The 20,920-nt window shown below is 39.2% G+C and overlaps 1 protein-coding gene across 1 annotated transcript in view; it reads left to right on the forward strand.

Moving 5' to 3' along the window:
* Positions 1 to 20,920, forward strand: part of FBXL13 (F-box and leucine rich repeat protein 13) — a 208,222-nt gene that overhangs the window by 177,626 nt on the left and 9,676 nt on the right. Inside the window, exons 18-19 of the mRNA XM_014850486.3 lie at positions 4,054 to 4,137; positions 19,494 to 19,628. Of these exons, the coding sequence (XP_014705972.1) occupies positions 4,054 to 4,137; positions 19,494 to 19,628 (219 nt within the window). The remainder of the gene's footprint in view (positions 1 to 4,053; positions 4,138 to 19,493; positions 19,629 to 20,920) is intronic.

Below are 20,920 nucleotides of genomic sequence, written 5' to 3' on the forward strand. Positions count from 1 at the left end.
CTTAGTTACCTCTTGCAATCCTGGTGACTTCTCCAGGCTACCACACCAGCTGCCTTTCTCTGTGCTTCACCTGATTACAATTTAGCCCCTTCTTACAGTTCGGGAAAATAAAACCAAAACCTTTCCTGCAAAGCATTCATGAGTCTGGCCAACTTCTGAAGGAGATGAAGGAGGATTCACATTTTCATGATGCTACAACTTCCCTGAAAAGTAAGCATCCACCTCCCCTTTGTCCCACTGAGGCCCAGGCACTCCATCTGGTTGGTTCCTCTTTCCTCCCCAGTTCTGTCTTGGCTTCTCACTCTCCTCTTTCCATTCCTCCCAGAAGCAAAAGCTTGGCACCAGCCAACCCAAGGACTTTTATCCCAAGTGCTTAACAAGGTATTAAACAAAACCAAACAAAACCCCACAGTTTCCTCTTTAAGAGAAATTCTTGGGCCAGCTCTTCAGATAATTTTTAAACATCCGTTATAAAGCTATTCATGCCACGCTACACATGCCATACTGTCTCATACCTTAATGCTTTTGCACATTCTGTTCTTTCTGCCTAGAATGCCCTTCCCTCTATAGTTTTCTTGGCCATTTACACTTCCCCACTCAGGACTCTTCTCCATGCAGTCCTCTCTAATCCACGGTAGCTGGCCGCCTCCTCATCCCTCTTTGGTACCACCACTGTGCACAGTATTTACCTTTCACTGGGCTGAAATGAGCCAGTGTACACGTCTGTCTTCCACGCTAGACTGTGGGCTCCTTGAGAGCAATCACTGCACTTCACTGACATTCATACTCCCAGTTCCTATCGCAGCCTGATCAATACAATACACGCTAAATAAATATTCATCAAGTGAACGATGAGTTAAGAACGAATGAACTTTGCCCAGACTTGAGATTTAAGACTTTCTAAAGGTATAAACAAAGTCTTTAAAAATTTGGAGCCATCACTTGTTTCAGAGAGCTCCCCCTAATTAGGTGCATTTATGCACCTCATGGTGCCAAGTAGAACATTTTACCCAGCTGGCTCTGATGTTTTTTAGGTCATTAATCTGAAAAGCTTATGAGTCAAAAAGCCATTAAGAAACGAATCCTGTTGACTGGAATAGCGTATTTTACTTGTTCAGAGAAGCTGGCCTCCCATAACCAGCATGAGGCAGTTTTTAGTGGAGGCCTCGTCTCCTCCAGCTGCCATAGATTTGCTGCTGCTCAGTTACAAAGTTGTGCCTACTTACAGTAGCAAGGCTTATGATAACCTGTCCAGCACATGGATATGATGACATCTGCTCCCTGCCTTGCTAACAGATTGGCATCCATCTGAGCAATTTCTGTATTCATGTTGGACTGAAGGATGCTGTAAGAATATTTCTAATTTGTATTTAGTTATACAATTATTACATCAATCAATCCAATTTTTACAAACATCTTTACTGAGACATAATTCACATACTATAAAATTCACCGATTCACAAAGTGTCCAATTCCGTGGTTTTTAGCATATTGATGGAGTTGTGCAACCATCACCACATTCTAATTCCAGAACATTTTCATCACTCAAAAAAGAAAACTTCCCATAAGCAGTCACTCCCTCTCCTGCACCCACCCTCCAGCCAACTCTAGGCAACCACTAATCGACTTTCTGTCTCTGGATGTTTGCCTATCCTGGACTTTTCAGATCAGTAGAATCACACAGTATGTGGCCTCTGGGGTCTAGCTTCTTTTACTCAGCACAATGTTTTAAATGTTCAGCTATATAGTGGTATGCATCAGTACTTTTTTATTGCCAAATAATATTCCATTGTATGAATATAACACATTTTATTTATCCTTTCCCCAGTTGATGGACATTTGGCTCGTTAACACTTTTTTCTATTATAAATAATGCTTCTGGGAACGTATGAGTACAAGTTTTTGTGTTGACATACGTTTTCATTTCTCTTGGGTATATAGCTAGAAGTTGAATTGCTGGGTCCTCTGGTAACTCTATTTTTAACTTTGAAGAACTGCCAGACTATTTTCCAAAGTGACTTGCACATTCTCATCAGCAGTGAATGAGGGTTCTAATTTCTTTACAACCTCACCAACACTTTTTATCATCTGTCTTTTTAAGTATAGTCATCCTAGTAGATATGCAGTGTCATTTCATTGTGGTTTTAATTTGCATTTGCCTAAAGGCTAATGATGTTAATTAATTCAATTTGGAGGCCACACATTTTAATGAATAATTATAGTGATGAAACAGGGCATTCTATTTCAATGTTAATTAATGTTAATTTTTAGTGATTTTGAATAAAGTGGTAAAGAGATTATAGCCTGTTAAATGTCATACTTAGCAAGTGTACTCTATTTCCAGTGTATCTTAAAAAATTCTAACTTGGCTAGATAAAAGTTAAAAAGAAAGAAGTCAAAACTTCAGAGATAGTTTCATAGGACAAATTCCCCATAGGATAATAAAACATACTTAGTTACTATCAAGTATAAGGCAAAGAGACCAATCTTGCATCTTTTACTTAATTTGTTCAAACAGTTTGGTTTCTGTTGGGGGAAAATCTAAACTCCAGTTCCTCTAACATGAATAAAATAGCATCCACATCTGGAACCCAGACCACATGTGAGGCTCCATGGGGTCCGGTCATTCTTTGTTTTGAATCAAGAAGGCAGCAAACATGTGTTCCCAGCCAAAGAATCCACATTTGCAATAAAATTAAAAGAACGAACAGAGTGATTTCATTTTTGAGTGGTATACAGAACCGTTAAGTGAAATTAGAAATTGCAGTTTAAACAGTGGCTTCAATTAAGAAGAATTTCAAGCACTTTTTTCCTTGATCTGGATTTTTTTTGAAAAATGAAAGGGTCTAAAAGGTGCATCAATGGCCAATACAGGATATAATATTTGCATAACTCATTTTCAGTTATGATCAAATAATGTATTTAAGGTCAATAAAATGTAAACCAGTCCTGCAAATAACATGTAAAAAGGACAAATCCACATACCATTTCTGGAATTTTCCCTACCAGCCAGCTCGGGGACCACAGAATGAGAAGAAGCTGCTCTTGTCCATCTAGTCTAGGGAGCACATCTTAACAGAATTATAAAAGTAAGGTGATCCTGAATGCAAAGGAGGAGAGTGACACCCATAAAGCACACGAGTCAGTTCCTTATCTGACTGTTATACCAGTTTAGGGGGAAAAGCACTGAGAAATGGGACAGAAAACCACATATAAAAAAATTTAAAGGGAGGCCAGCCCGGTGGTGTAGTGGTTAATTTGAGCACTCCATTTCCGTAGCCTGGGGTTTGCTGGTTCAGGTTCCAGGCGAGGACCTAGGCATCACCCATCAGGCCATGCTGTGGCAGCGTCCCACATGCAAAATAGAGGAAGATGGGCACAGATGTTAGTTCAAGGACAATCTTCCTCAAGCAAAAAGAGGAGGATGGACAACAGATGTTAGCTCAGGACCAATCTTCCTGACCAAAATAAATAAATAAATAAATAAAATTTAAAGGGCTGAAATGTGCAATCTCTTTTTTATTAAAAAGAAACAAAGCTTTTAAACTGAAAAAGAAGTGGGCTATTGATGAATGATTACCTGTCTATAGGCCTTTATACAAAAATATGTTCCTTCTCTCTTCAAGCAATTAAACATAATGAAATGAGCTAAAGATTTATAGATTTTTAGGTTTAGGCATAAATAAGAATTTATTGACTAATAGAGTCATTAGCCACATGAAGTGTCTTCAGAATAAAGTTGTAAGTTTAGGAATCTTTAAGATTTGTTTATATTGATTCAGATAACATTTATCTGGAAACAGGTGGCAAGATAAAAAGTTTTCTGGCTCTGAGATTCTGTAACACTATTTGCAAAACATTAGAGACAACCTGAAAATTTTATTTAATGATGTTGCCTAACCAAAGTGATTTTAAGTTTTGTTAAGTGTAAAGAAATATGAGACAGAAGTGGAAATTTTTTTAGTTTGCATACATGGTTGTTATCTTATTGAAAATGTACTTTCTATACTAAATTATAATCACAAAATGATCTTTATATTCAATATTTTTTAGGGTTTGATCACACTTTCCAGACATAAAAAATTAAGGGAACTCTCTCTATCTGAGTGCAATAAAATCACCAATCTTGGAGTTCAGGTAAGATAATTAAGGTTTTCTGTTAAATAATTAAGACTGAGAATTAAGCACAAGTTGAATAAACTTTGTAAGTCACAGTAGAAAAAAGAAGTGGATTGGAAATGTAACAACACATATGCGATCTCGGTTGAGCCAAGATCAGCTCCTGACCCTCCACAGCCTAAGGCGACTGAAAGGGTTTGTTTTCTCCTTTCCCCATCTGTGTCCTCCCTTCCCAACGTCAGACTCATAGGATAAATAGGGATAGGGAGACATTTTACTTGGAGGATGACGAAATGCAATGTGGTCAAACTCTTCTCATATAAGTGTTCTGTAGGCTGAAACGTTATATAATCTAACCATGCAATTGGGGAAAGTTTGAAAAATTATACCAGGTACTTGACAGTTGGGAACTTAGGTTACTCAAACATAGTGGGTAGCATACTTTACCGGGATGGAAAACATGAGATAAATAATTGGTTAGGATAAGTGGTTACATGCTCAATTGGTACTTTAAGAACTCGTAAGAAAGGTCAATTTCCTAGACCTGGTCTTGAGGGAGGTACATAAAGTAGCTGTTCTGAGTGAGCAAGCCACAGAGTAACATTTATCACAACAGTAAGCATCTCAATGTGCTGTTAAGAGAAGAAAAACCAAAATCATCTGTCATGCACATATTAAACTAGGGCGAAATCTGGTTACCTATTAGTAAATCATGGAAGGTAACATTTTTAAAGGGAACCACTAACCTAAGAATGTGGAAACTGTTAAACACATTGGAAGCTCCATAAAAAGTATCCTGAGAGTTCAAGACCTCAACCACTTATGAAAACCTGGGGCTAAACTTGGAAAAAAATTTTGAAAAAAGAAACTCTCTTACAGAGATATAAGGGTTCATCCCACAAGTGGAAAGATAATCCAAGTAATGGCTGAGAAGTCACAGAGCACAGCAAAATGGAAGTTAGTCATCTTCCATGAATTTGAATTGTACTTTGAAAGGAGTTCTGACATGACTAACAGAAGAGTGTTAAAATATTATATAAACTGGTGAGCTACAGAGGGTGTCTGATCAACTGGTGCTCTGGACTTTAGCATAGAATCCTAGAGTTCTGGAGCTGAGGGGATCTTAGAGTCATCTAAACCAACTCCCTATTTTTATAGGCGAGGAAATTAAGACCCAGAGGGCTTAAGTGACTGGTCCCAAGTCCTACACCTTCTCAGCAAACTAATCTAACTACAGTTTGATGGAAATGAAGAGCAGAAATGGGGAATTGCTGTTCTCAATGGTTCCCTGACAACATGGCTTAGTGGGGAAAAATTGTTCTCAAATTATTTTTGCTCTATTTCATTGTGTCTGGACAATGTAATGGTACTTAGGGAAAAATGTGACACCACTAAGAAATCTCCTTTAAGAGGCATTAGTGTCAAGGGATGTCAGTGTCTTCCTATTTCAGACCCTGTGTAAGGTTCTAACAAGTTCCTTAGGCATCTACCCAGTAGTATATTCAATAATATAAAGAGTTAAAAGGAACAAACACTATCTTTTAAAACAAAGATCCCACAGAGGACTAACAACTTGCATACAGGACGAGATTGTAACTCGACAATAACAAAAAGGGCTACAAAAACATTTAGATGCATGTCACCTACTAGGAGAAAAAGCCAAAAGGTTCCTTTAAGGTTAAACCATGATTTACCTCTTGCAGTTCATTTAAGGGTTAAACATGCCTTTACACAAAAGTTTATCCATGAATATGATCTAGTCAGGCCTTCAAAAGGTTTTGATGAGTTGATAGAACAAAGGTTATTAAAATAAAACAGTTAAATATTAACATTTATAATATTGGGTTACATTTTTTTATATGGTGATCAATTACATTTAAGCAATAACTACAAATCATCCAGAAGTATTGAAACCTATTATGGTGATACATGGCCTCTTAATATCCTCACTTATTAGTTTTTAAAATGTTCCTTAGGATGAGAGAGTGCCTACCAAAGTATCAGGAAGCCAATGCTTTTTGCCATTTCTCTTTGAGTCTTTGGGTTCAGGCATTTTTATTTTCACTCTTTGGAACCTGCAAACTACACTATTTTTAGGTGCTCTGAAAGTTTTAGATGAAAGTACTTACCCATATGCTAACTATCTGATCACACAGCTGAGTTTGGCATAGCTTTAAAAAAAAGTAATCTTTAAAAAATTGGTATATATTTATTTTCAGTGATCTAAAAGAGAAAATTTTAAAAAGGGGGAAATACAGGAGCATGGAAATACAGAATTATTTATTAGTTGCACGAGATCTGCTGTTTTATTCAAGTTCACACACAAAAAATTTCTCTTTCTCATCATCCCGCTTTTTTAGCTACCTGCTTTTAGAGTGTGTGTGTGTGTGTGTGTGTGTGTGTGTTGTAGTTTTTAACCAGTTTTACCCCTTCCTAAGGTTCCAAGGTTTGCACTTCTGGGCATGTGGTAATCTTTCTCCTCCTTGCCTCCTCCAGCCCAATTATTAAACCTCAAAAGAAAAGAGACAGAGGAGGAGAAACGGACGCATAAGCCAATTTCACAATTCCTTATCTGGATTTACAAAAGAGAAGGGAAGGGAGTAATAAGGTGATTAAGTGGAGATGTTGAGATTATCCACAATTTCTTGGGAATTCTGTTTCTTGTCACTTAAAAAAGGTAACTGTAGGAGATTCTTTTTTTTTAGCACAAGACATTGGAAACATATTCTACATAATGATTTAATGAGAAAAATGAGAAGATAAACATTTTTACTCTGCTTCAGTTTTGCAAGAATCATTAATATAATAACAACAAAAAATTACCTCATTTTAGTGTTTTACTGGAAACCACAGCACATGGCAGATGGAGTGTCTGCAGCCTCAGATGCGTTGACTTTTTAGGATCTGGTTTTAATTACTTTCTCCAACTTCAGTCTTTTCTGAGAACATGAGACATTCAATAGTCATGTTAAACTAAAGTCATCTGGTTCTCTTGAAAGGCACATGCGTCTGGGGAGAGATGTTACCAACAGTCGTAACTGAGCATTTCTCAAGAAACCTGGCCCTTGAGCATTTTATGAATTTAGTTAAATAACAGACTGTCACTTTGGCAAAAGGATTGGTTTGATCAGGATGTTACAATACAGATAAATTGGAACTTCTGTCTTTTTAAGTTGTTTGCATAGAACCAATGGAATAAATCTAATTATTTACTCTGGTTGCTTTTATACTCTCTTAATCTAGCTCACAGTTCTCATTCCCTTTTTTTGGGAATGAAGTATGCTATAAATACATTAATGTAATATCTATACATATAAATGAGCATATTTTTCTTTATGCACATTATTTGTGGGTGAAAACCTCAAAGCTAGACAAAAATTTTTATTTCAGTGTTGATAGATTGATATAGTTGTTGATTAAAGAGGAGAAAATCAGGTGCAGTTAGGACCCATCACAAGGACTTACGCATGTGTGTATGCAGTGAAAAGTGTGCACATATGTGTGTTTACATGTAAATGTGTTTGTAAATGTATTATGTATGTGTGTGCAAATTGTGTACAAGTTTTAGCATGTGTTAGACTACATACGTTTACATGTAAATGTGTGTAATTGCATAACTATATGTCTAGTGTGTGTGTAAATTAAATATAATACACATCTTAGTGTATGTTAGATTACATGCATATGCCACTGTGTGTATATGTTGTTATGTTTATGAGATATTGTTCTCTCATGGTCTTTTTCTATCTTTTGTCTACATGTGGTTTTGTTATTAGAGAAATGCTGGTCTCATAAAACAAGTTAGGAAGTATTCCCTCTGTCTCTATTTTCTGGAACAGATGGTAGACAATTAGCATCACTTCTCTCTTAAATGTTTGGTAGAATTCACCAGTGAAGCCATCTGGGCCTGGCGCTTTATGTTTTGGAAGGTTATTAATTGTTGATTCAATTTCTTTAATAGGTATAGTTCTATTCAGATTATTTATCCTGTCTTGTGTGAGTTTTGGTAGATTGTTTCTGTCAAAGAATTAATCTGTTTCATCTAGGTTATAAATTTGTGGGTGTAAAGTTGTTTATACCTTTCTTATCCTTTGAATGACTATGAGATCAGTGGTGATGGCCCCTCTTTCACTTCTGATATTAGTAATTTATGTCTTCTCTCTTTTTTTTTTCTCTTGATTATCTGGCTAGAGGTTTATCAATTTTATTGATCTTTTCAAATAACCAGCTTTTGGTTCAGTTTCTCTATTGTTTTCCTGCTTTCAATTTTATTGATTTCTGCTCTAGTTTTTATTATCTCTTTTTTTCCTGCTTACTTTGGATTTAATTTGTTCTTCTTTTTCTAGTTTCCTAAGGTGGAAGCTTTGGTTATTGATTTTAGATCTTTCTTCTTTTCTAAAATATACAATGCTATAAATTTCCCTCTAAGCACTGTTTTCATTGCATCCTATAAATTTTGTTTTATTTTCATTTAGTTCAAAATATTTTTTTTTAAAGATTTTATTTTTTCCTTTTTTCTCCCCAAAGCCTCCCCGTGCATAGTTGTATATTCTTCGTTGTGGGTCCTTCTAGTTGTGGCATGTGGGACGCTGCCTCAGTGTGGTTTGATGAGCAGTGCCATGTCCGCGCCCAGGATTCGAACCAACGAAACACTGGGCCGCCTGCAGCGGAGCGCACGAACTTAACCACTCGGCCACGGGGCCAGCCCCTAGTTCAAAATATTTTTAAATTTCTCTTGAGACTTCTTCTTTGACCCATATGTTATTTAGAAGTAAGTGTGTTGTTTAATCTCTAAATGTTGTGAGATTTTCTAGCCATCTTTGTTATGGACTTCTAGTTTAATTCCATCATGATCTGAGAGCACATTTAGTATGATTTCTAATCTTTTCGTCAAGGTGTTATTATACTGGAGTCCTATTTGTGCGGTGGTAAGGTGTGTGTGTGGGGGGTCATAGGCTATATTCATTTGATTAGGTCTCAGTCTTTTAATGGCCTGTGCCCCAGGGCTGTTATCTTTACAAGTGCTTCTCACCCCACCTCCTTCCACACTTAGGTAAGACAAGAAGGGTAGAGGGTGCTGGAATTGGGTATTTCCCTTACCCCTTGCTGGATTGGCTCTGGTAAAACCCGTGTTGGTCAGGCTCTGGTAAAATAACTTCCCTTGAGGGCAGGCGTTTATTAGTGAGAACAGCTGCTCTGGAGATATTTCAAAATGGTTACTTTTCTCCTCTCTTTGCGGGCAGCACAAGCAGATTTTTCTCTGATCTTCAACCTAAGAACTTTGTGGGCCTCCTGGAGGTAAAACTCATGAAAGTATAGGGGCTCACCCAAAGCTAGGCCCCCAGAAATTTTTCTCTCAAGCTAATCCACTGTCAGTCTCCAGGAGTTAGTCAATTACCCTTATAATATTCCAACCGATACTGGCTCTGGCCATAGGCTTCTGCTCCTAGTAAGCCATGATTCTCCATATTTACCTTTCTCTCCAGTCTTCAGGGTGGCAGTTTGCTCTGTGACCTCAATTATCTGACAGATCTAGGAAGAGTTATTGATTTTCAGTTTGCTTAGCTTTTTTCTTGTTTTGAGGTTGGGAGCGATAAGTTCCAAATTCTGACAATAGACTGGAAACTGGAAGTCCGGAACGTTACTTTTGGATCTGTGGATGCTGGCTGAATCAATAGCATCGAAAAGGGATGGCAAATGCAAAGCAAGCTCTGAAGCAGATCTTGAGAGCCCAAGAAGGAAGTCAGAGAATGGCGGGGCTCAGAAGCCAAGGGCAGAGAGCTATAGGTCAGCTGGGCTGGTAGGCAGGCGTTGCTGGTGAGCACTGCACCTGTGGATCTCATGAGCTTGCTCTCTTTGAGCTCTCTGCAGTGTGCAGCCTTGTGGGCTGACTGTGTGCATATAGACAGAGTGTGGGCTGCCCCAAAGTTCAGTACTCTGGTCATGTCCATTCAGAAAGATTTTTAAGCTTCCTTAGTACAATACAAGGATACTATTTGCAATCGTCGAGTTAGCTGTTTTTAGATGATTAAGTTCAACTTGGATGAATAACTCCATGCTTTCATGTAGATCATATTCATACTGTCCTGTTCAGATTCATTAATTTTGTGAAAATGTGACATCTAGCTCAGTGATTGTACTGAAAAGATTTGGACTGGACTTTCTATGTAGTGGACACTGAGAAAATGTTTTTTTGAAAACAGGATAAATCACTCAAAAATTTTAAGAAATGATGAGGCTATCTAGTGGAATGCACAGACTTGGAAGCAGAAAAAACTAGTACCATGTGGTGATCGTTAGCTAACGTTAATTTAGCACCTACTACCTACCTGGCACTGTCTAGGTATCTCCCATGTATTAATTACCTACTTTATGAGGTAGGTAATACTATTGATTCCATTTTACAGACAAGGAAACTGAGGTTCAAAGAGGTTAAGAATCTCGCCCCAAGTGATGAAACAAGCAAGCTCATGGGCTGGAGTATAAAATGTCTAATTCTGGAGTGACCATTCTAGCCAGTATGCTGTGATAAAGGAAGCTATAGGAGGATTCAGTTCAGCTATCTAATCCAGCATGGGAAAGCCAAGGCAAACTCATCTGTTGGGAAATCACTTTAATAAGAAATGCAGAAATTAGATGGAAGGGCAGAGGGGACAGAAGACGGCTATCAAGATTAAAGGTGACCAAAAAAAGATTAAAGGTAGGAATATCAATTCAGAGCTTTTCTTTTAGTCCAGGGGAGAGAGGATAGCAGCCTGAGGGCAGTAACAGTGAGGCCGGAGAGAAGGGAATGAAGTGGAGAACATAAAGGTAGCAGAATCCATGAAACTGTTGAGAGCTTGGATGGGGACAGGGTGAAGCCATGGTTAGGGATAACCTCCACGCACCTGACTTGGCTCCCTCCGGGGTTTGTGGTGCCCTCGTTTTCAAGCCCTGTCCCATAGCCATTCACGTAGCCGGGGCTATGAACTACCAAGTCCTTTTCCGTATCGCGGCGTTTATCGTTGCGCTTTCTCTTCCTGTGAGTGGTTTTGTCTGCGCTGCTTCTAAGCCGTCTTCACCTCTCTAGTCTTATGACAGAGTCTTTTAAGAATCTCCTCTCCCACTCTCTATCCACAGGCGTGTGAGGGCTGCAGGCGGGCTAAGGGAGTGCTGTTGGAATTTCTCTCTGTTTTTACCCTACTTATAGGTAATTTAAAGGTTGTAGTGTTCTCTGTCTCCTGGTACTGATGAATGTATGGGCCCTGTGCAGTTTCATTTGTTCTCTCTGTAGATTTTGTGGTTTGGGGAGGAGGTGAAGATGAAGACTTAGATAATTGTCATTGTTCTTCACACCCAAACATGGCCTACTTTGTCTTTTATTAATTATGAAAAAAGTATCTTTAACATACTTTTTAAAGCTCTGCAAGCAGAACGCAGTGGGCAGTATTGGTAACTACAGAGGAGAAATAAGAAGCGTGTGGTCGTGGTTCAGCCTCGTCTTCTCTCTTTGTCTCTCTGTCTAGCTTGTGGCCTATGTTCTTCATAAGCTGGTTTACTGAGACCTCGAAAATGGCATCATTGGTGAATTTTAAGAGCCTAACCGTATAGCCTAGGTCAATGTCATGTTCTCTGATGTCACAGAGGTATCTAAAGACTTTCGTCTCTGGGGCAAAAGCAGCAGTAAAGACACTGGAACTGCTACTTCCTTCATTGTTCTCTTAGGGTTCCTTCTTTCTGAGACCCTCAATCTTGTCCTAACTGCGTGGACATTTGAAATAAGTTCCTTTTCTCTTTTAATCTTCCGTGTGTTTTAACCTCTTTTTTCCATTCTCTTGGGTAACAAACTTTTTATTTTGCTCTTTATTTGACCTTTAGTTTAGTAACAGACTTATTTTGATTTACAAACAGGGGAGTAGAGAGGAGGGATCAAGGAATAACGGACTGGGAAGGGTGGCCATGTGGGCAAACCAGGAGCTACTTTGTAGCTGGGAGAACAGCAGAGCAAGATCCATTGTGGTTCATTTACTTTCAGCCTGACCCAGAAATGTTCAGGGTCAGTAATGGGTCAATGTTCAGAGACCCAGTAAGTCAAGTAGTTCTGTAGATGTGGGTCGGCTCCAGGCTGACTCCCCAGGTGGGGAACTGAGGTTTCAAGGTTCTCAGTTTTGTACCCTGGACCACCTGTGCTGGAGAACTGAAGCCCTGACCAGCGTGGAGCATCTATATCAATACTCAGGTCAGAAAGGCCCAGGAGTACCCACCTCATTCAACAACAGACCTATCTGGGTCCTCCTCCCGAAGAACAGCCCACGGCCAGCCTGCTCTGAAGGTTTCCCTCTAAAGTGTAAGAAGAATTGGATTTATTCTTGCCCTAACAGCAAGAACTGGATTACTCCCCAGTCACTCTTTTCAGATCTTAAATTCTTCCTTTGAATCACTAAACTTTCTGACTAGTTATAAAATGTTGTTTATGTAAGATTCTCATCAATCACGCTCATAAGTTGATAGACTCCACCCCCTAGTGCTCAACCCAAACTGATTTCAGTGGCCTTTGACACATACTGACTTATAATGCCAAAGATGGATTAGATGTTTGTCTCCACATAGCAACAGTTTCTTTAAAAACCAACATTGATTTCTATTTGGTTTCCAAGATTAAGTCATTCAAGAATTGTCAAAGCATGAGATTTCAACAACTCTACCTCTTCTCCAGGGATAAAGTTATGTGTACGGGTTGCAAGGGAAGCCACAAACAGAGGATCCCTGTCCAAAATGGCCTCAATCCTCAGCCTTTGGTGCAGTGTAGGTTCTGAAATCTTCTGTATGGGGAGATGGAACATCCAGACGTCTGGGACACTTTATTTCTCTGCTCAGGAAAATTCTTTACTCATCCAATACTCCAGGTTACCATTAAGAAATAATTGATAAAACTGTCTGTGATAAAGATCCAAGAAGGTCCCAGGTTCAGAATCATTTTCCAAGGTCTTGGGAAGGGGAACTAAGGAATTCCTCTGGTAGAATTAAGATGGGGGAATCCGGCACCTTGTGGAAACAGCAACTCCCACAAAACCTGGAACAAATAAGGGCTTTGTTACAGAAATCTGTGCTTCCTGGCTGTCCATGCCAAGAATGGTCTCCCAGAATTTACAGTAGAACAACATACCCTTCAGAGACCTAAGGCACCTAGCATCAACTGGGAGTCACAAACAGACTCCTACCGAGACACCTAGGCATTATTCTCTCTTCAAAGGCTGTGAACAAAAGAAATAAGCTCAGTATTCTCTGTTGCTCCTGAGACTAGTGTGTTTCCAATCGTAGAAGCAATTCAACAGAATTAGAAATTTTGCCAGACTTCAAAGGATGTGGAATTTGACAGCTCATCAGTTTCTAAGGTTCCAGGCGATACTGGAGTCGTGAGTACCATGTCCTCCTGGCTGAGAAACAGCTGAAACTGAGAGCAGCCCATGCCAGCCTTGGCTTCTTGCCCACCCCTACTGGGGAGAACCATTCTCGGACAACTGAAGCACTGATGGACTTGCTGAATGAATGCACACATCTGTGATTTTCACATTGAGCATCCACAGAGAAGAACCGTAAGAGAATGTGTTAAAAGGAAGACAAGCCTTCGGAGACCTCTCCCAACCTTTAAGCTGCTCCTGGAACATTAGTTTATCCTAGGTAAGATGAAACTTGCCAAAAGCTAAACAAAACCCGTCAGATTGTCTGAACACAAAAATAAAAAGGCAGGAAAAATAAACATCAGAATCCCACTTTCCTGCAATAGTATGAGTTTCTTTTGCTTCTTAAACCTAAGCGGCCAATCTGTTTTGATCTCTCTTTTATGCAACATGTGTGGCGTTGCTCATTGTACCTCATCCAACATGATCTGGGTGCCTGTGGCCTGTTTCACGGGAGCTATGATTTCTCCATGTTATGACTTCTAATAACCCTTTCTATCAACTTGCAGTTAAATTTTGTGCACAGTAGCTGGTCCTCCCAAAGCCTTCTCCATGTTGAAGGTGGTGAGGTGGTGTTCTCAGGTCTTAAACAGCACATGAGATTGTTCCAGGATCTCTCTGGTTCCACTGCTGACAGGCAGAAACTAGCATTTGTATAGGGTGTTATCTCTGCCAAGTGCTTTTGGAGTACACATTTTCTTTCCATCTTCCAATGAGCCCGTGAGATAGGTAGACAGTTGTTTTCATTCTCCCCTAACAGATGAGGAAACTTGAGGTTAAGTAACTTGCTCAAGGCCACAGACGCAACTTCAGACCCGGCCCTTTGTCATTCCACGAGACTGGCAGCCTCCCTTGATTACATCATCTCTTATCACATCATGCCCCAAAATGGGAGATCAAAGCGGCACTGATGGTTTATGAACTCATTATTGCCCCGAGATCCTTAAATGGAAAAGGTTACAGGAGGACAGTGTGACTTTGTTCTTAGAGTAAAAGTTCTGGGTTGCCATTTTCTTGGGAAAGAATGAGAAAAAGAACAAGCAGGGTGGCTGGCTGTGCAAACAGAAACCTATCAATTCTTTCAGGCTGATTATGACAGCTTAAGTAATTTCCATGCTCTTCCTGTCCCACAGAGGCCCCTGGAGGAGTGCCGGGTAATTTGGCCACTGAGCACCCATTTTTCTTATTTATCTTAGAAAAATGGAAAAAGTATGGGTTATGTCACAGGCCACAAGAAAAATACTTGATTGATCTTTGGGTAGTCCAATCCTGGCTCATTTTAATTTTGCAGATAAAAGTCTAAAACCCGAAACTGTTCTGGAATTTTTTTTTCTACAAATTATAATTCAAAGATATTTTGTTTTGTTCTTTTCCCGGTCTTCTTTCCAATATACATTCTCTTTTACTGCTTACCCTTCTTGTTCTTTAATTTCCCCACATTTGACATCTTTTTATGCACTCGCCACATTTTGTATTTTATAAGTAATTCCTTTGTTTTTACCCAGCATCCGTGCAGCCAAAGTCATCAAGGTTTGCTGACAACCAAAGGTGTTGACACAACCAAATGTCTCCAGAGAAAGTGTTTACTTTGGCAAATGAACAAGACAATCTATTTCAGTGTGAGAAGAAAAGATTAGAACTTCTATTTAGATTTGTTTTTATCTCATGCACTTTATTTCTGTCTTTATATGCTTTATAAGTTTGAATAATTGTATGTCTATATAATTTACAAGTACATTAATATACATTTATTGGAAGTATATGCTCAAAATATTTTTACTATGGTATGCATGATTTAAAAAATTTCTTAGTCATAGCCATAGAGAAGCAGTGAATACAAATGATAGTACTAGCTACTATTTACTGACTGCTTCCTATGGGCCAGGTACTGTTCAATTGCTTTTTTCATATTAACTCACTTGATCCCCCAACAAGTCTATGAAGAGGGTGCCTTATTAAGGTACCGTGTTATCCCCATGTCGCAGATGAGGTAATTGGGGAATGAAGAGATTGAGCACTTTATCTGGGACACAGAACTTCTAAGTGGCAGGATTTGAGCTGAGGCTAGCGGGTCCCAGACTCTGTGCTCTTGATCACCCTCGTACAACGCCTCTGGCAGTTACTGAACAGAGTGCGAGGAAGGACTGGACGTCCATTCTGAGAGTGACCCATGGGAGCCCATTTTCCTCACTCCTGTGCGAAGAGGCATTCTCCATTCCCTAAGGACAGTCTCCCATCTTGAACTTCTTTTGCATGCCAGATGTTGGGGCCACCAGGATAAACTAGACATGGATTCTGCCCTGAAGAAGGCAGAATTATAGTTAATTATAGTTGATGCAGAAGATAAGACAATTATACAAATAGCTATAATGCAAGTAGAAGGTGAGAAAGACAGATAAAAAGCTCTAGGCGTTTGGAAGCATTTCTTCTAGAGGGAGGAATTGAGGAGAACTTCGTGGAGTAAGCCACATTTGAGCTGGCTGGAAGCTAAAGTTTATCCTGCAAATCACCATCTAATTTGGTAAAAAATTTCATCATAAAAGTTTTTGGAAATACTTGTTTTGGGCCTTGGTCTCGCCCCTTTTCTCTTCCGGAGTCCTCTCCATATTTAAAAGCAGCACACTCCTCTTGCCAAGGCTGGCTTCCCTGGCAGGCAGTGGGAATGCAGGAGTGGCATCTCACCAGGAGGGGAGGCTGTGATTTCCCAGCTTTGTGTGCCCAGGCCACGACCACTGCCTCCTGCTCTGATGCCTACTGGGAACAAGGCTGTCTTTGGTGGAATGTAGCTCTACACCACATGGAATATACGAGGCCCGAGAAACGGCAGTTTTGAATTCAGTTTATAACTTAAAATTGTGGAAGTTGTATTTCAGCCTCTGAGGCAGCCAAAAATAATCGTCCTTACAGAAAATGGTTCTTGACAGCATACGATTTTTCCAGAATTATCAATAGGAAGAAAAAAAAACCCCACAAAACTTTGTGGTAGAATGAATCGCAACCTAACGAAGCAAATGGTGAAGAGATGGTGCCATGAGGATGCACCGTGAGGTGAGCTTTTCTAAGGCTGGGAGCTGTCACCTGTTGCAGCGCATTATTGTGACAGCCGGTAAACGTGAGAAGTTCAATCTCCTCTACATACCCAGTTGAGGAATGTAGTCATTAAGCCCCCATACCGTGACTCAGCTCAGAAGACACAGAGAAGAAATGATTCAACTCGCTGAGAGATTTGTAAATTTTCTTCAAGCATAGAATAATCTTATCTGCAGGGCAGAAATGAAATTTCATGAGTGATTATGTTGAAACATGCCTGCAGACTTAAGTATTTAGTATGACTTATATGTCTCCAAAGGAAAATATGAATTCTAAAAGAGGGAAAGTTCTGGCTTATTTCTTGGATCCGCACTGATTTATGCCAAGCATAAAGCCTTGGACCAACAATCTTTGTGCCTCAGATTTTCCATGGGTGAGAATGCTACCATGAATGTATCATAGACCTTCTAATCACTTTTATAAGTTATTCTTTAATTTAAAACCTCTCAGAAAGTTTAACTTCAAAGACTATTAGAGTTTTAAAAAAAGGCTTAAAGCAGAACTCATTCCAGCAGTCCGAGACGTTGACAGATGCTGCTGAAAAGGGTTTTCAGACACTAAGAGCCTGGAGTCCCACTTTAAAGCTTGTTTCATCTTTTAATAATTTATCCTTAGAGTTTAAATATTCATTCTTGCTTTAAATTTTCTGTGGTTCCTTGAATCCTATTCATTCTGTAAGTAGCAAACAATGTTATCCTACTCCTCGCAATGTTAAGAATTCTTGTGTGATTAAAAAAGAATTCTTCAAGACATTTAGAAAGGATCGATTGACCAGCTAGTATTCACCGAGAACCTGCTGTATTTTGAATACAATGCTTGTGAAAGGGGTAAGAAAAGCCAACAGAGTCCCAGACGGTACCTCTGAGAGACTTACCGCATTCTCATTAAAAAACTTGCTGAATCTCTGAGCTGAGATTCAAGATCACTCATTCCAATCCTTCAAAGCTCGATTCCTTCTGCACCACACTGGGTGTGCCCTCTATGCTTGACTATCTCCAACGACAGGAACCTCACTATCTCCTGACAAGCCGCCCCTCCCAATTTTTGACATCACTTAGTTGCTAGAGAAGACAGATCTCGATACAAAGTTAGCCATTAGACCTGAAGGAGTCAAGTACTATCAGTGCTGAATCAGTTGAAAAGGACCAGTTCAGCATGAGGCCAGAGGCCAGACGAATCGCTGCTGGTTGCTGTGATTTAGGGTTAAATAAAAATAACCAATATCTTTTAGTTTTCCTCCAAGTACAATGCAAACGTGCGTCTTTATTATTATTGGTGTCATATGCAAATCCCAGTAATAGTTAACATTTATCAAGTACTTACTGTGTCCCAAGCACTAACCAATATGCTATCCTGGCTCTCAAAGAACCCTGTATATAAAATTTTGTAGCTAGCTAGGTAGAGAATCTACTTTGTGTTAGGAGCCATTTCAGGTGTACATATAATTTCATATAGTCAACTATCCTTTGATATGGGTGTTATCATTCCCATTTTACCCAAGGAGACACTGCGGCTCAGAGAATTCCAGCAACCCACATGGCGGCGGGGCCGGGCTTATAAGCCCGCGCTGTCGGATGCCACAGTCCTGGTCTCCTCTGCTGTGCTAAACTGCCTCTTCAGGAAATTTCTCTCTTCTGTTAACTTATTAAAGAAAATAGTTGACTGACTAGTTCTTTCTAGTCTTCCTTAGGGCTAAAGTAAGAGGACAGTGGCGTACTCAGTGGGAGCGAAGCCCACTGGTGTTTTTACCTCTGGAGCCATCCTGATGGCCATGAACTGCCCCTACGGCCCAGGTCCTTCCCTCAGTTCTGAGAGGAAAATGACAGGTGGTCTGATGGACACCGTTTTTACATATAAATAAAGAGTGCTCTCCTGGTAGCCCACTAGGGCTGCTAAAATCTAATATCTACATCTGAAATGAATGGCAAACTATCACTTACTGAGGGCTCTAAGAATTTGAGGTACTTCACAGTGAGGCAAAACCTCCAGAGGGATTGAGGACATGCTGGTGGTTGTAATTCTCACAATTTGGGGGAGGGACCTTTCTTCTAAGGACAGCATTAGTGCTATCTTGAACTGCTCATGGTTTCCAATTTCCACTCGCCTTGATTTATTAAGATATTTTTACAATTACTGTTAGGTTTATTTCTGTTGATCATTTTGTTCTTGTATAACAGCTGAGAATGAAAAAGTGACAATGAAAACCAAGAACTACGAGACAAAGGAAAGAATTTCCAGGCCTTTTCGAGCCCTAGAGATTTCAGATGAACATTTTGGCATTTCAGAACAAGCTTAGAGGGTAGCTATTACTGTCCCTAATTTAAAGAAGAGAAAACTGAGGCTCAGAAAGATTAAGTGACTTGCTAAGGTTTCGGAGTTAATAAGTGGTGGAAATTAAAACTCAGGTTGCCTGATTCCAAAGACTGTTTCCATTACATTACCCTGTCAATTCCAGAGGGTTTGCCTTCTGATTCTCACCTCCATATTTCTTCTCCTCCGCTCACTTGGCTGAATGTAACTTTAACAATGACTAAGCATATGGGTTGAACTTCATTAGTGCTAACTTCAGGAAAAACCAAATCCTGTTGGGAGGGATGTGAATATTACTGCTGTTAAGCTGCTGCATGAATATCTTCTGTTGTAAAGAAATTTTGGATGTAGTGGCTGCTTTTTTTTTTTTTGCAACATGATGTAACACATCTATATTATTTCAGGGACTAAAATGCATACTAAACAAACTGCTATGGGTAAGATGGAGACGGTACATCTAGAGATGTACACAACATTTGAATAAGGATTAAGGAAAAGAAAAGGAAAAATCTTTGCCTTTGGAATTTCTTGCAGGTGTTCTGCAAAGGCTCACTACTCTTGGAACACTTGGATGTCTCTTATTGCCCCCAGCTGTCAGATGACATTATTAAAGTCCTGGCCATTTATTGCGTTTGCATCACATCTCTCAGCATTGCTGGTTGTCCAAAGGTACGTGCAGGCGTCAGAGCTCAGACATGTCAAGTCGAAGCGCTGCCAAAGAACCCGGGCAGGGTAGCATCAAGGGTTGAATTCACGATAGAACTTGTTTTCCTTGCCATGTCTGAAGTATTCATTAGCTTTTTTTTTTTTTCTTTCCCCAAATTGGAAATAGCTTTATGATTTCATTTGTGTCAAGGGAGAATTTTCAAAAAGTTAAAAACAATTCTCATACAAATATAAAAATATGTTAAAGATTTATTTAACTCAACAATGAGAAAACCAGCAAAATGGTAAAGCCAGTTTGTAAAGCATTTGATGGAGCCAAGTATTTATAGGAACTGAAGAAAGAATGTGGGAATGTGATTGTTAAGTTAGATCTAAAATTGGTTAATGTTCTATAAGGTAATAAATCTGTAACCTTGGAGTTACAGTTTCTACCAGACAGAAATAATTTGCATCTCTCCTGGACAAACATATATCAAATTATAGCGTGTAATTTCACTGAGTTTGGGCCTTAATCAATAGTAAATAGATGTCAAACAAAGGCATACTTCTGTTTAGAATTCCTCAGGCTGGCCTGTTAAACTATCTTCCAGTATGGCACTGAAAGGACATACAATCATCTTTTGTTTTATTTTCAAGCGTTTTGTAATTTTTCTTGACATCTGATGGCAAAATCTTTGGGCTGCATATAAAAGCATAAAGGAGAAAATAAAAATCCATTGTCATATCACCATCCACACATAACCATTGTTGGCATTTTATACTCATTCTTCTAGAATTTTTCTATATACAAAGACATTAGAAATAGTTACAGAAGATTTGTGTTTTATCTTTTTTTTTAAGAATAGAATCATATTTTCAAAAGTACATTGTAACTTACTTTCTTTTCTCTTAATATATTATGAACATATCTCCATGTCAAGAAAGACACAATCCTGGCTCTGGATTAATATGACAGATGGAATGTACACATATACTTTTGTTCCCTCTTGAAACCCTACCAAAAGTGCAGAAGAAGGGAAAGGGCCCATATTTATAGGGAAAACAGGAGAGGAGACAAGAGCAACAAAATTTTGGAAACTTGAAAATAGATGGACTAACTTAGCAGACCAGAGACAGCTTTGAATCCTAAGCCAACAGTAGAGAAAGCTGGAAAAAAAAAAATTGATTTACACCATAATCATCAAACTCGGCCGCACTGCATACCTCTGGAACTAAGTTAAGAGGATGGCTAAAATAAAGAAGACTGGTTAAAAGGTCTCGAGAAATAGATAGATCCCTAGGTCTCCTCCCCTCCA

Source organism: Equus asinus, chromosome 1 (genome assembly GCF_041296235.1).
Source record: "Equus asinus isolate D_3611 breed Donkey chromosome 1, EquAss-T2T_v2, whole genome shotgun sequence".
Lineage (NCBI taxonomy): Eukaryota > Metazoa > Chordata > Mammalia > Perissodactyla > Equidae > Equus > Equus asinus.